The 16,032-nt window shown below is 49.2% G+C and overlaps 1 protein-coding gene across 1 annotated transcript; it reads left to right on the forward strand.

Annotated features, from left to right (window-relative positions):
- Nucleotides 1-3,643: 3,643 nt before the first annotated feature.
- On the forward strand, nucleotides 3,644-15,285 carry LOC309415123 (aquaporin-7-like; the record flags this gene model as incomplete). The annotated part of the gene is made up of 5 exons (XM_082012571.1): nucleotides 3,644-3,733; nucleotides 9,868-9,994; nucleotides 12,214-12,348; nucleotides 13,570-13,688; nucleotides 15,070-15,285. 5 exons carry the CDS (start codon nucleotides 3,644-3,646, stop codon nucleotides 15,283-15,285), a joined length of 687 nt encoding a protein of 228 aa, XP_081868697.1.
- Between the last annotated feature and the right edge of the window lie 747 nt (nucleotides 15,286-16,032).

A 16,032-nucleotide genomic window follows, 5' to 3' on the forward strand; every position in this document is an offset into this window, starting at 1 on the left:
AAGGGAAGAAAATAATTCAAGTCCTTCTGAAAGCTGGTTTTGCTATAAAGCAAAGTAAAGTCAAGGGACCTGCACAAGAGATCCAGTTTTTAGGAATAAAATGGCAAGATGGACGTCGACAGATCCCAACAGATGTGATCAACAAAATAACAGCTATGTCTCCACCAACTAGCAAAAAAGAAACACAAGCATTTCTGGGTGTTGTGGGTTTCTGGAGAATGCATATTCCAAATTACAGTCTGATTGTAAGCCCTCTTTATCAAGTGACCCGGAAGAAGAACGATTTTAAATGGGGCCCTGAGCAACGACAAGCCTTCGAACAAATCAAACAGGAGATAGTTCATGCCGTAGCCCTTGGGCCAGTCCGGGCAGGACAAGATGTTAAAAATGCGCTCTACACGGCAGCCGGGGAGAATGGCCCTACCTGGAGTCTCTGGCAGAAGGCACCAGGAGAGACTCGAGGTCGACCTCTAGGGTTTTGGAGTCGAGGATATAGGGGATCTGAGTCCCGCTATACTCCAACTGAAAAGGAGATATTGGCGGCATATGAAGGAGTTCGAGCTGCCTCAGAAGTGGTTGGTACTGAAGCACAGCTCCTCCTGGCACCCCGACTGCCAGTGCTGGGCTGGATGTTCAAAGGGAGGGTCCCCTCTACGCATCATGCGACTGATGCTACGTGGAGTAAGTGGGTCGCGCTTATTACACAGCGGGCTCGAATAGGAAATCTTAATCGCCCGGGAATCTTGGAAGTGATCATGGACTGGCCAGAAGGCAAAGATTTTGGAATATCACCGGAAGAGGAGGTGGCGCGTGCTGAAGAGGCTCCACCATATAATGAACTGCCAGAGAACGAAAGGCAATATGCCCTGTATACTGATGGGTCCTGTCGTATTGTAGGCAAACATCGAAGGTGGAAAGCTGCTGTATGGAGCCCTATACGACGAGTTGCAGAAGTGGCTGAAGGACAAGGTGAATCAAGTCAGTTTGCGGAGGTGAAAGCCATCCAGCTGGCTTTAGATATTGCTGAACGAGAAAAATGGCCAGTACTCTATCTTTATACTGACTCATGGATGGTAGCAAATGCTCTATGGGGGTGGCTGCAGCAATGGAAGCAGAGCAACTGGCAACGCAGAGGCAAGCCCATCTGGGCTGCTGAATTGTGGCAAGATATTGCTGCCCGACTAGAGAATCTCGTCATAAAAGTACGTCACGTAGATGCTCACGTACCCAAGAGTCGGGCCACCGAAGAACATCAAAACAACCATCAGGTGGATCAGGCTGCTAAGATTGAAGTGGCTCAGGTGGATCTGGACTGGCAACATAAGGGTGAATTATTTATAGCTCGGTGGGCCCATGACACCTCAGGCCATCAGGGAAGAGATGCAACATATAGATGGGCTCGGGATCGAGGGGTGGACCTGACCATGGATGCTATTGCACAGGTTATCCATGAATGTGAAACGTGTGCTGCGATCAAACAAGCCAAGCGGTTAAAGCCTCTCTGGTATGAAGGACGATGGTTGAAATATAAATATGGGGAGGCCTGGCAGATTGACTATATCACACTTCCACAAACTCGCCAAGGCAAGCGCTATGTGCTTACCATGGTGGAAGCAACCACCGGATGGCTGGAAACATACCCTGTGCCCCATGCCACCGCCCGAAACACTATCCTGGGCCTTGAAAAGCAAGTCTTATGGCGACATGGCACCCCCGAAAGAATTGAGTCAGACAATGGGACTCATTTCCGAAACAACCTCATAGACACCTGGGCCAAAGAGCACGGCATTGAGTGGGTGTATCATATCCCCTATCATGCACCAGCTTCCGGAAAAATTGAACGATACAACGGACTGTTAAAGACTACACTGAGAGCAATGGGTGATGGGACATTCAAAAATTGGGATAAACATTTAGCAAAAGCCACCTGGTTAGTCAACACTAGGGGATCTACTAATAGAGCCGGCCCTGCCCAATCAAAACTTCTACGTACTGTAGAAGGGGATAAAGTCCCTGTGGTGCATGTGAGAAACATGCTGGGGAAGACAGTCTGGGTTACTCCTGCATTAGGAAAAGGCAAACGCATTCGTGGGATTGCCTTTGCCCAGGGACCTGGGTGCACTTGGTGGGTAATGCGGAAGGATGGGGAAGTCCGATGTGTACCTCAAGGAGACTTGATTTTGGGTGAAAACAGTCAATGATTTGAATTGTATTATGTTAATTGTTCAGAATGACATTACTACTATGGCTGCTATCTACCATATCAATGGTATTATAGTAAGAATCACCCAGACTGATGAAGAATGAGCTTCACTGAAACCAAGCAACGTGCAGCAGTGATGAAACCAGAACTGGCTTCAGCAGCTTGCGCCCAACAAATCCCTCGAGATCGACATCTTCGACCTGCAGATCATGGACATGGACCGTGCCAGATGACAATCCAACACCACATACCATCTCCCCTGCCCTGAGAGACTGCTATGATGGATGAAGCCCAGAGTCATGGACTGACTGAACTCCATAGACATTTTAAGTGATGGCCCATGGACTAAGAGAGTGATATCTGTGTGTATATATTAAAGGACAGGAAGAGTAATAATGAATAATTGGAATGTATTGAAAAGTATAGGACCTGGGCATGACGTAAATGGTATGGAATAAGGGGTGGATACTGTCCTGGTTTCAGCCAGGATAGAGCTGGTTTTCCTCACAGAAGCTAGTGTGAGACTGTGTTTTGGATTTGGGATGAGGAACTGTTGATAATGTGCTGATGTTTTGGGTTGTTGCTGAGCCGTCAAGGACAGTCCAGCTTCTTGTGCTGGCCTGCCAGCGAGCAGGCTGGGGGTGCACGGGGAGCTGGGAGGGGACACAGCCAGGACAGCTGACCCAGACTGGCCAAAGAGATATTCCCTACCATACGACGTCATGCCCAGTACATAAACTGGAATTGGCCGGGGGGGCGGAAATCGCTGCTCGGGGACGGGCTGTCGATCACGGGGTGGTGAGCAATTGCTGTATTGGGCATCACTTGTTCTTATACATTCCTTTGTTGGTAATATCATTATTGTTCCCTTCTTTCTTTCTGTCCTATTAAACCGTGTTTATCTCAACCCACGAGGTTTTTCCTAATTCTCTCCCCCGTCCCGCTGTGGGAGGGAGAGTGAGCGAGCGGCTGCGTGGTGCTTAGTTGCCGGCTGGGGCTAAACCATGACAGTGTTTAAAAAAAAAAAGGCACCAAACCATTAGCCAGTGGGTTACAATGCAGAGCACAGCCAAAATTCCTGTTCAGTGCCTGTGGAAAATGTTATGGAGAAAGACAGGCTTTAGGAGGACACCAAGTCTATTTACAGCTCCACCACTATGGAGATAGGCTGTTTCTGGGCAGAGGTGCATTGTCTGCAATGCCCCGGTAGCAGAAATATTGCAGCCTTACCATATAGTTTTAAAAGGATGGCATGTGTGTGGGGGAAGACTTTGAAGCAAGCTACTGCTTTATTGGCTTGTTCATCATTAACTAAATGAATGAAGGTGTCTGGGGGTAAAAGGAGGGTGCCAAGTCTCAAAGTGCAACTTAGCTCAGTGCAATGAAGTGTGCTGTCACAACAGGAGCTCCCGCGGCTGCAAGTTGGAGCCAGAGAGCAAAATGCTGGAGAAGATTCAAAAGGCGCTCATGATTCATAGTGGCACTGTCAGGGAGCTGCTGGCAGAAGCACTGGGGATGCTCATCCTCGTGGTAAGGAGGAGACTGCACCAGATATGCATGTCCATGCATGTGCGTGTGTGTATGCAGGGTAAAGTGAGAGAGTGTTTGCAGCAGCGATTTGTAAGGTCAGTGCTTTCCTACCACATCCTCAGGTTGCTCAGCAGCTGGTTGCTGCTGCTTACACTTTTGCTCTAGTGGGGTCTACCCGACTATCTGTCAAAAACTTTCTGGAGGAAAAAGACAATGTGGGGGAGTGGGGCACTGGGAGAGTGTGAAGCAGATGGGGATGAGCTACTGTTTCACTTCTAGGAGAAAAATGAGGAAGAATCTGGGAATGAAACCGAAGATCAGTGTCTGGTCAGATGGGGCAACACGAAGCTTGTGCCAAACCCCTGAAAGATCCCATGCAGTGAATTGAGGCTTTTCTTCCCACTGTGCCAGAGGGGATGGTGTGGGCTGGGGAGCTGCTTGCAGCCCTGTGCAGGTTTGGGGAGCTGATCCTCACTCCTCTACCACTGTCAGCCTTTGTGAAATGAGAACAGCATTCATCCTTCTTCCTTTTGGGGTTGCCAGGGTAAGGAACGCCTGTGAAACTCTCCGGAGCCACAACCCACCAATAGGAAATGTAATTACCAGGCGTAAAGCATGCCAGGATTTTGTTTTTGGTTGCCTTAGGCTGGCAAATTAATAGTGCTTATCCAAATCATACAGAGACTCCCCACTTGCCTGAGGGATCTGTTTCATGCAGAAAAAGTGAAGTGGTTTTGAGCTCTCGGGCTGCTTCAAAGGTGTTTGGGGAGAGAGTGAGGAAGGCTTTGCAGTCAGAATTGATCTCTGGTGAGGGTGAGGTGCCTTCCTGTTTTGGACCAACATAGCAAAATGAGATCCTCCCTCTCACAGAATCACAGAATCACTAGGTTGGAAAGGACCTTTAAGATCATCAAGTCCAACCATTAATCCAGAACCACCATGTCCCCTAAACCATGTCCTGAAGCGCCACATCCACACGTTTTTTGAACACTTCCAGGGATGGCGACTCCACCACCTCCCTGGGCAGCCTGTTCCAATGCCTGACCACCCTCTCAGTGAAGAAAGTTTTCCTAATATCCAATCTAAACCGCCCCTGGCACAACTTGAGGCCATTTCCTCTTGTCCTATCACAAGTTACTTGGGAGAAGAGACCAACACGCTCATCGCCACAACCCCCTTTCAGGTAGTTGTAGAGAGCGATAAGGTCTCCCCTCAGCCTCCTCTTCTCCAGACTAAACAACCCCAGTTCCCTCAGCCGCTCCTCATAAGACTTGTGCTCCAGACCCCTCACCAGCTTCATTGCCCTTCTCTGGACACGCTCCAGCACCTCAACATCCTTCTTGTAGTGAGGGGCCCAAAAGTGAACACAGTATTCAAGGTGCGGCCTCACCAGTGCCGAGTACAGGGGCACAATCACTTGCCTACTCCTGCTGGCCACACTATTCCTGATACAGGCCAGGACGCTGTTGGCCTTCTTGGCCACCTGGGCACACTGCCGGCTCATATTCAGCCGGCTGTCAACCAGCACCCCCAGGTCCCTTTCCGCCGGGCTGCTCTCCAGCCACTCCTCCCCAAGCCTGTAGCATTGCATGGGGTTGTTGTGGCCAAAGTGCAGGACCCGGCACTTGGCCTTATTAAACCTCATACAGTTGGCCTCTGCCCATCGAACCAGCCTGTCCAGATCCCTCTGCAGAGCCCTCCTACCCTCCAGCAGATCAACACTCCCACTCAGCTTGGTGTCATCTGCAAACTTCCTGAGGGAGCACTCGATCCCCTCATCCAGGTCATCAATAAAGATATTGAATAAGACCGGCCCCAGAACTGAGCCCTGGGGAACACCGCTTGTGACTGGCCGCCAGCCGGATTTAACGCTGTTCACCACAACTCTCTGGGCTCGGCCATCCAGCCAGTTCCTCACCCAGCGAAGAGTAAACCCGTCTAAGCCATGAGCCGCCAGTTTCTCCAGGAGAATGCTGTGGGAGACGCTGTCAAAGGCTTTACTAAAGTCCAGGTAGACAACATCCACAGCCTTTCCCTCATCCACTAGGCGGGTCACCTGGTCATAGAAGGAGATCAGGTTGGTCAAGCAGGACCTGCCTTTCATGAACCCATGCTGGCTGGGCCTGATCCTTTGGCTGTTCTGCAGATGCCCTGTGAGCACTCTCAAAACCAACCGCTCCATAATCTTCCCTGGAACAGAGGTCAGGCTGACAGGCCTGTAGTTCTCAGGATCCTCCTTCTGGCCTTTCTTGTAGACGGGCGTCACATTGGCAAGCCTCCAGTCTTCTGGGACCTCCCCTGTTAACCAGGACTGCTGATAAACGATGGAGAGTGGCTTGGCAAGCTCCTTCGCCAGCTCTCTCAGTACTCTCGGGTGGATCCCATCAGGCCTCATAGACTTGTGGGTGTCCAGGTGGCTTAGCATGTCCTTGACTGCTTCCTCCTGGATGATGAGGAGTACATTGTGCTCTCCATCCCCGTCTTCCAGCTCAGGGGGCTGAATATCCTGTGGATACCTGGAGTGGCTATTAAAGACTGAGGCAAAGAAGGCATTCAGTACCTCAGCCTTGTCCTCGTCCTTGGAGACAATGTTCCCCGCCATATCCAGTAGGGGATGGAGATTCTCCTTGCCTCTCTTTTTGTTGTTAATATATTTGTAAAAACATTTTTTATTATCCTTTACGACTGTGGCCAGACTGAGCTCTAGCTGGGCTTTTGCCTTTCTAATTTTGTCCCTGCTTGACCTAACGAGATCCTTGTACTCTTCATGAGTTGCCTTCCCCTTCTTCCAGAGGTGATAAACTCTCCTCTTTTCCCTGAGTCCCAACAAAATCTCCCTGTTCAGCCAGGCCGGTCGCCTTCCCCGCCAGCTCTTCTTACGGCACATGGGGACCGCCTGCTCCTGCGCCTTTAAGATTTCCTTCTTGAAGACTGTCCAGCCTTCCTGGACCCCTTTGTCCTTCAGGACTGTCTCCCAAGGGACTCTCTCAACCAGTGACCTGAACAGGCCAAAGTCTGCCCTCCGGAAGTCCATGATAGCAGTTTTGCTGACCTCTCTCCTTACTTCACTCACAACTGAGAATTCTATCATGTCATGGTTGCTAAGCCCAAGACGGCCTCCGACCACCACATCTCTCACCAGTCCTTCTCTGTTTGTAAACAGCAGGTCCAGCAAGGCACCTCCCCTGGTGGGCTCACTCACCAGCTGCATCAGGAAGTTATCCTCCACACACTCCAGGAACCTCCTAGACTGTTTCCTCTCTGCCGTGTTATACTTCCAGCAGATGTCCGGTAGGTTGAAGTCCCCCACAAGAACAAGGGCCAGCGAATGCGAGACCTCCGCCAGTCGCTTATAGAATGTCTCATCCGTCTCTTCATCCTGGTTGGGTGGCCTGTAACAGACTCCCAGCAGGATGTCTGCCTCATTTGCCTTCCCCCTCATCCTTACCCACAAGCACTCTACTTGGTCTTCACAATCTTCGATTTCTATGCAATCAAAACACTCCCTAACATACAGAGCCACCCCACCGCCTCTCCTTCCCATTCTATCCCTTCGGAAGAGCTTATAGCCATCCATTGCAGCACTCCAGTCATGAGAAGCATCCCACCATGTTTCTGTGATGGCAACTACGTCATAGCTGTCGCGCTGCACAATGGCTTCCAGCTCCTCCTGTTTGGTGCCCATGCTGCGTGCATTGGTGTAGATGCACCTGAGCCGGGCTATAGATTTCAACTCTGGCACGTTGAACCTACCCCTAGGTTCAACTCTAGTGAGCCCGGTTTTATCCCCTCCCCCCTCCAATTCTAGTTTAAAGCCCTCTCAATGAGGCCTGCCAGCTCTGAAAAGGTCCAGTAGCTGTCTGCCAATTTACTACACCTGGGCTTAGCCTGGGCTGAGAGAGGCAGTTGGGATTGGACAGAGGTTGTCATGGAAGGGCTGGGGATAACCCAAATAACTCATACTTGGAGATTTGCATGGGAGGAAGATAAGATTTGTGTAAGCATGGGGATCTTTTGACACAGCTATCTGTACAGATAAAGGTGCTTATTTTCAATGGCAACAACTGAATGTGCAAAGGATGTTTGTTTTTTATCATATCTTATTGCACATCCAGCTCCTTGAAGTTCACTCCTATACTACTCAGGTAGTTTTGCATGCATTGGAAGTCAGAGTACAGACATCTGTGACTCCTCAGCAGGAGCTGAACAAACCACTTTCCTTTTCCATCCCTTCTTTCGTGGTGGAGGTTCCCAGGTGATAAAGAACAAGTTCAGGGTTGTCCTGCCAGGGCTGTCTCTGGGAAGCAGCATGAGGAGAAGGCTTTTCTCTGTACTCTGAGAGTCCAAAGCAGACTTTGGAGCCTGCAGCTCACGTTGGCTCTTCCCTCACTGATCCCTGCAAGGGAATAGAGTAGGAGGAGGAACACTGCACATGGACGACTCCTCCTCAATGGCTGGTGACAAACAGCATCCAGCATCCAATTCTTCAGCAGCCCCCTGGCCCTCAGTGCAACCGGGAATGTGCTGGGTGCATCTCTGGGACACCTGACTGGCTGTTAGTTGGATGACAGTGCTCAGCCAGGGCCTCTCGCTTTAATGGACAGGCAATATTCATAAAGGAGGGAATCAGGCAGCGGGAGTAAACAGCACAAGGAGTAGGGAGGTAGGACCAAAAAAAGGCTATTTTGGGACTGTGAGAATAGAGGAAGAGACTAGAGGTTTGGATCTGTGCTGAAAAATAGATTCTGTGGCCTGTCCTGTGGTTTTTTTCAGGATAGTGCTGTTCAGCTGCAACAGCCATGTCTCCTGCCCTGCGCCCCCCTGCCCCCTCTGCACTTGCATGCTGTCCTGCAAAATCTGTGCCTTATGCATTTGGCTTCTCTTGGGTGTGGCTTTGGAAAAGTCAGAGATGAATAGGCAATTTTTTGTAAGGGCTTTGCAGATGCTGGGGGACATCCCAGACTGATTTTGGGGGCTTTTGCTGAGGCAGACTGAGAGGAGGGCTCACACCGTGGAGGCTGTAGCTCCATGTAGAGCACAGAGTGTGGTCTGTGTATACAAAAGAGATAAGAACAGTATCTCTGGGGATCAGGGGATTTTGGTGATGTCTGAAAGGGAAGAGGGAGAGCAGATGCATGAGATAACATTTGGATCCAGGCAGAGCGGCCAGTAAAGATCTGAGTCAAAACAGGACAGGCCAGAGCAGAAGTTTAGATATTGGAGAACATATTGATTTTTTTGTCTTGGAGGGGCATGTCACCCTGAATAAACATCAGTGTAGTCCAAGGAGCAGGATACACTCTCTAAGCCCTAAGTGGTTTGCAAGGCAGAGTCCTCAAGAGAAGCTTTGTCCTTCTCCAGATTTCAGTGTAAGAGCTGTGCAAAGAACTGATTTTTCCACCCTCTGACCACATTAAAAGAATGAAATAGAATTTACTTTCAGGCCAGAGAAATTTCTTGAATATGTATTTTCCTGCTGGAGAGTGTTTACTTTTCTTTTTAAGTTTAAGTTCCCCTTTAGTCAGTAAAAAAATATTGAAACTTTGGCTGTTTTCAAACTGAAAGTATATGTGTTGAAAGGAAAATTCAAACCAGAATTTCCTTCCTTGTTTTTTGCTAGAATAAGTTATCAAGATTAGATTTGAGTTTGGCAAATAGTTGTGTGTTGCACAAGCTACATTTTTAGTCAGTAAATTGCACACCAGAAAAAAAAAGACAAGAATTTGCACACCCTCCTTCCATCCAGCTTGGGCACCGTCTCTGGGCAGTTTGCATTGATGCTCCCCTGGATCACATCTCTGGCTTCAGGTGCAGACACCCATACCATGGTTGTGTGAGTGATCCCAATTGAGCCCCAGACCTCGGTGTGGGTGTCTGGGGTTTGTCTCCCCATACCCAACTATGACTAGAGTGCCTGGTTTGGTGTGATGGGCACCAATGAGGAATAACCCATGTACCTCTTCAATTTTTGCAGAGGAGGGTCATTCTCGCTTCATCTCCTGACCATGGGCACCTTAGAATCTTCCCATCTTTGGGAGTTTATTAGTACTGCAGAAAAAGTGGCAAGGAAGCTCAGTCCACCACAGCAATAACACTACTTTTAACACTCCTTTCTTTCTTTTTCCATGCTCTAGGTCTTTGGTTTGTCTTCTGTGGCACAAGTGGTATTAGGAAGAGGAGACTTTGGGCAGCATCTGAGCATCAATTCGAGATTTGGCATTGGTGTTACCTTGGGCATCCATGCAGCCAGAGGAATCTCTGGTGAGCAGGACACTCGAGCATAGGACATCTCTATGTCCCATAAAGGCTACATGCATTGTGGACAGCAGGAGCGGGCTGTGGAGGGCCATGCGATGGCATGGCAAGGTGGGGCAGTGCCCTCACCAGCAAAAAAATGCAGTCCTATGATCCCCAAGAAAGAAGAGCAGAACAGGTCTGGTGACCATAACCAGGGTCAGCCTTCTGACTCAGTGATCACAGCCAAGTCCACAGGGGGGGTTGGGGGCAGGTCTGAGGTCAAGCCAAGGAGTTGCGATGGCACAGCAAGGTCAGGAGAAGCAGGGGACAATGCTGGCACAGCATATCTACAGTATGCTGACCCCAAATGCGTGTCCTGAGCTGAGACAGGGGCAAGCAGGATAGGGAGGGTGGCAGAGGTTTGGCCATCCTTTCTCCTTGCAGTCAGCAAAACCAGGTTTCAGCAGTGCCCCCGTTAGGTGCTTGGAATATGCCATCATGGCCCGAGGAGATAAAGAGCTCTGAAAACATGCTGCCAATCTGACCCATGGGGAAGTAAATAATTTTTTGCAAAGGAGAGCTTACTGCTGATGTTGCAACAAGGAATGGTATGCAAATTTTCTCCTTATCATCCACACGCTCCATGCATACTCAGGAAGTGGTGTTTCATGGCCATGGGGTGGTATCTCTCACATGACAGAGCATTACCTTTGCCTTGTGCAATTTCTGCATACATTTGCACCAAGAGATTAAGGGCTCTAGTGGGCAGAAAATTAAAGCAAGTCCTTGCTCTTGAACTGTTGGAGCAGAGAGATGTCCAAGGCTGGGACTGGCTTGGAAAGGAAAATTTTTCCACACAAGCAGTCAGCTCTTGGTCTCTCTGTCCTTTTGGAGCTGGTAGAGGCATCCTGGAGAAAATGGGCTGAGGAAAGGGGGTCCCTGCAGTCCCAGGTCACATTTGAGATGGAGCTGATCTGCTGAGGGCTGGGAGGTAGGAGAAGGGGTCTCAACTCAGCCAGCAACAGGCTAGCTGTGGAGCCAGCATCAGAGATCCTTGGCATTGTGATTTGTCTTCATTTGTGTCACAAGATGCTTCTTGTGATCTCTGAAATGGTTGTTCATGCCCACAAAGTGTCAGAGGATCAAAGAAAAAGGGGTCTCCCCCCATTTCAGTTGTGGTTGTGGGACTGTAGCAAGGCGATACATGCACTTTCACTTCACTATGTCCTGCACTTTGATGAGATGATGTGTGTCTGGATCTTACCCCTTTCTGAGTCTGGAATAGGAGAAGGCCACTAAGGTTGGAACATTTATTGACCCCCAAAGTTTACACCTACTAGGCAGGAAAAGCATATATTTCCATTGGACTCATGGGGAAATGAGGCCTGGAGAACAAATGTGGATTGCACTGAGGGCACCAAACCTGGATCCACTTAAGTCTTTCTCCAAAAGCACTATTGTGACACCAACCTCCTCCATAGAAAGTGTCCCCTTAAAACAGGGAAAACTGGTCTTGCACTGTATGAAAGCCACGTACTAAAAGATTTAAGGAAATGAAGTCCAAGATTACTAACTCTGCAGGAATGACCATCCTGGTAACCCCTTCTCAATGCAGTGACATCCAAGAGCTAGGCTGAGTCTCTGCTGACAGCCCTTTGTAGGTTTTGCTTTGCAGACATGAAGTTATGGGGCCTCAGTGGCTGATCTTGCAGGTTTTTTCCCAGCATCTCATGCCTTGCTGCCAGATGTGCTAAGAGCTGGCAGCTCCCATCAGCTGGGGTGCTCAGCTCTGCCAGGATCAGGCTCTCCTTGTCTATCAGATGTTTTCAGAAGGCCTTGTGATTGTTTGGGATAAGATTTGCCTCATCTACCTGTAGCCATATAAAAGGTGGGTGATGAGTCTAAGGTTTGGGCTCCCCTTAAGCTGAATAGAGAGAAGCCCATACAGAGGGAGACTCATGCCATGCCAAGAGAGGCATCTCTGACAGATGAGATGACTCACTCTCCGGAGGCAGCCTATGGTCATCTAACTTTAGTACTCTAAAAGCTAGGAGTGCTATGCCCTGAATCATTGAGCTGCCCAGGGAAAATGGGTCAGCTTTGAGTTTGTGCAGGAGGGAGACCCTGTCCTGGGAGAATCTTGGTGTTCTGGAGCAAGGTCCGGGCGATTACTGTGGGGTGGGGCATGCTCCAAAACAGCTGCATCAGGGCTGAGGCCACTCTCTTTTGCTATGATTTTGCAGGAGCTCATCTGAATGCTGCCATCACCGTCACACACTGCATTTTAGGAAACCTCCCCTGGAGAAAGCTCCCAGCTTATCTGATCATCCTCCTGGGCTCCTTTACAGCACCAGCCACCATCTTTGACCTCTACTATGGTATGGTTGTATATTTATCATAGGGATTGCTGTGGGCACCATTTCAGTCTTAACTCACAGGTTGTCAAAAATATTTCCTATTACAGTACCCAGCATGATGTCTGGGTGAGGAGGTGGTGTGGTTTAACCTGGCAGGCAGCTAAACACCACACAGCCATTTTCTCACTTCCCCCCGCCAGTGGAATTTAATAGGACAGAAAAGGAAGGGAAAATAATCATGATAAAAGAATATACAAAACAAGTGATGCACAATGCAATTGCTTACCACCAATGTCCAGCCAGTCCACTAGCAGCAGCTGCCATCCCCTGGCCAACTCCCCCCAGTTTTATTGTTCAGCATGACGTCATATGCTATGGAATCTCTCTTTGGCCAATTTGTGTCAGCTGTCCTGTCTGTGTCCCCTCCCAGCTTCTTGTGCACCCCCAGCCTCCTTGCTGGCAGGGCAGTATGAGAAGCTGAAAAATCCTTGACTTAGTATAAGCATTGCCTAGCAACAACTAAAACATCAGTATGTTATCAACATTATTCTCATCCTAAATCCAAAACACAGCACTATACCAGCTACTAGGAATAAAATTAACTCTATCCCAGCTGAAACCAGGACAGGAGGGCAAGCTCCTGGCTTGTGGGACAGACCTTTATAGCTCAAGGCCAGTGCAGGGCCCAGATATTTCTGGGAAGGATGTACAGTTCCTGGAGAACACAGCTCCTTTTGCTCAGGGCATTGCCAAAACCAGTCTCAAGGCTGGTAGCTGCATTTTGTCAGCATTTTGTTTCCAAGGGTCTGCAAGGGATCAAGTTAGATGGACTACCATGTATTAGGTACAGCTGGAGCTCTGGGGGACTCTGCTAGTCTGTGGAAAACAGGACAGCAGTTATTTTTTCATCTGTGGTTTTGAGTTGTGAGCAGAGGACCCACCACCCATTAGCTCCAGCATGTCTCAGTCTCCGAGGGGCAGAGGGATGGAGGCCTCAAGTGCATCCAGAGCACCCAGCCTGCCCCAGGCTCTTGGAGCAGGGACAGGGAGCTGGTAGGTGTAAGGAAGCAACTGCAGACCAAAGTTGGTGAGATCATGTCCTGTGAAGGGTGTGTCGCTTCCATCATATCTCCCATTGCCTCTCTTCCCCTTGGTGTCCATGCTGGTTGCAACAGGTGGACTTGTGTACATGCCATGTGGGATGAACTCTGTGCTAACTCCCGTAATTCCCATTTCTCCTAGATGCTCTGTACGACTACACCAAGGGGAACTTTACAGTAACAGGCTCAACTGCTACAGCATTGATCTTCTCCACTTACCCTGCTCCCTATGTATCCTTGCTGGGGGGCTTCTTCACAGAGGTCAGTGGGGACCACCATGGTGTGGTAGGAGAAGGTGGGTGGTAACGGGCGCTTGTGCAGGTCTGCTACAGGGGACTCACAGCCCTACATGCACAGACACAATCACAGCCTCTACTCCAAGGAGCCCACCATCCAGGCAGGTGCCTGACAGGTAGCATTCAAGGCACCTTGGTGGCTGAGCAGCCTTCAGGCTGCTCCGCAGCTTGGTCCAAGTGTCCTCCAGGCACTTTCCCTGCACACAGCCCAAGCAATGGGAAGTGAGAAGCTGAGCTATATCAGCAACCATCTCCTTTGGGTTCTGGGCAGTTCCCTGAACTGTTCTTACCCTTTTTTGGATCCTACACCCGCTCCATGCTCCCAGGCAGCTCTGCTGGTTGCCCCTCACCAGCACAGAGGGCCCAGGACTGTTTTCACATGAACACAGCCTGTCTGGATTGAACCTCTAGGGTTTGAACAGTCCAATTTAGACTGTGTACAGTTGATTCCCAGCATACAACGCAATGTCCAGATGCCCAGAAATAAGAAGGGGATGTCTCAGGGGATGTGGAGCACTGGGACACTGGAGAAGGAAGATTCTCTTCCAATTCAAATCTGAGGAAGCCTGTGCTTTTGTCTCTGAGCTGAAAAAACTCTTGCCTGGGCATGATGAGGAGGATGGTGAGAGCTGGAGAGTGTACAGATGGGAACCACTCAGCCTCCTGTGGAGCATGCAGTGTCCTTGCTGCACAAGAAAGCAAATGACAGTGACAGTTGCGTTGCCAAGAGCTGCAGAGTTTCTGCTTTTGCTGGCATCTCTGCAAGCAGTCCAAGGCTCTCCAGATGCATTTTCTGAAGCAGAAAGAGACAGGAATCATCACCTCTATTCAAACCACAGTTCCTGATGTCTTCGGCACTGCAGATCTACAAATGCTAACTACGTACTGTCACAGATAGGAGATTCAGTTTCCCAGTGAGAACCTGGTATCTGCTTTTAGTCCTGAAAGGACTGATGTGACAGGCTATATAAAACATCATTCCCTCTAGGGAGGATCAGATTTGTCTCATTAGTTTGTTACGGCTCTGCCTCTGTTAGACAAAATGTACTTAAAATAACCCATGTCCCTAACTTGAAAGGTGGAGGGAGAGGACAGTGCTGAGAAGTTCATATCAGTCCTAGAGCATTTTTGGTGATAAGGTGGAGACGTTTTTGCTGGGAAATGAGTCAAGACTTTTCTTCAGTCCACCTGTGAGGAAGGAATAACATTGGGGTCCTCCTTGACTTGATCAGACCATGAATCCCACCTGCTCTTCCATTCTGGGAAGTCTCTTCCTCTGCTGAGTGGGATCCATCTGCCTTTGCCATTCTCTCTCCTGACCTGTTTCCCCTTCCCTGCTCCTGCAGTTTATGGCAACAGTGATGTTGCTCCTGGGCATTCTGATCATCCACGATGAGAAAAACAATGGAGCCCTGAAAGGCACACAGGCCCTACTCACGGGTATCCTGGTCCTGGGCATAGGCCTGGGGATGAACACAGGCTACGCCATAAACCCCTCCCGGGACCTGCCCCCCAGGGTCTTCATGGCAATTGCTGGCTGGGGAATGGTCGTCTTCGCATGAGTGACCTGTTTTGCTTTTACACTGCTCAGCTTGCAAGGAGAGGAGATAAGCCCAAGATTAAATGGTCATGAAGCCTTTTTATTTGGATCAAGTGACCCTATTGCGGCAGAGTGCATTCTCCGTTCTCAGAGAGCAAAAGAGTTGTGCAGAGAGGAGCCCCATGCATTATGTATACACAATTTGGGGTACACTAATTCTCTAGCATGGGATTCATCTTGACATTCAGATACCTCAGTTTAGGCACCAAATTGGCTACCTGTTAGCTAGAGATCTATCTGGTTATTGCAGTGACTGGAGAGCCAGAGGGCGATTCAGCTCACCTGAAAGCAGGTGTATTGGGTTTGCATGGCAAGGTTTTGGTAGCGGGGGGGAGGCTGCAGGGGTGGCTTCTGTGAGAAACTGCTAGAAGCTGTCCCCATGAAGAAATTATTGAATCTCCCTGTGTAATAATCTACAAAAAAAACCCAAAACAACATCACATTCTAGAGAAAAGCAAAGCAAAGCTGCAAGACTCCAGATACCTGTGTGATCATAGCAATCAAAATACAAGATCCAATAGGGCTGAAATAAGACTTAGTCAGGGGAGCACGAGTGAAAACCAGAGAACGAAGCACCAGTAAATTAGTAAATTGAACTACCAGGTCTCCTAAATCCTGACACAGCTCTGCTGGAAAACATTAGGAGATGTTTTGTGCTACATTGGTGTGATGGAACCATGTGTGTTACTGATGGGCTAGACTTTAACTA

The sequence above is a fragment of the Phaethon aethereus genome, assembly GCF_964289735.1.
Source record: "Phaethon aethereus genome assembly, chromosome: W".
Taxonomy (NCBI): Eukaryota; Metazoa; Chordata; class Aves; order Phaethontiformes; family Phaethontidae; genus Phaethon; species Phaethon aethereus.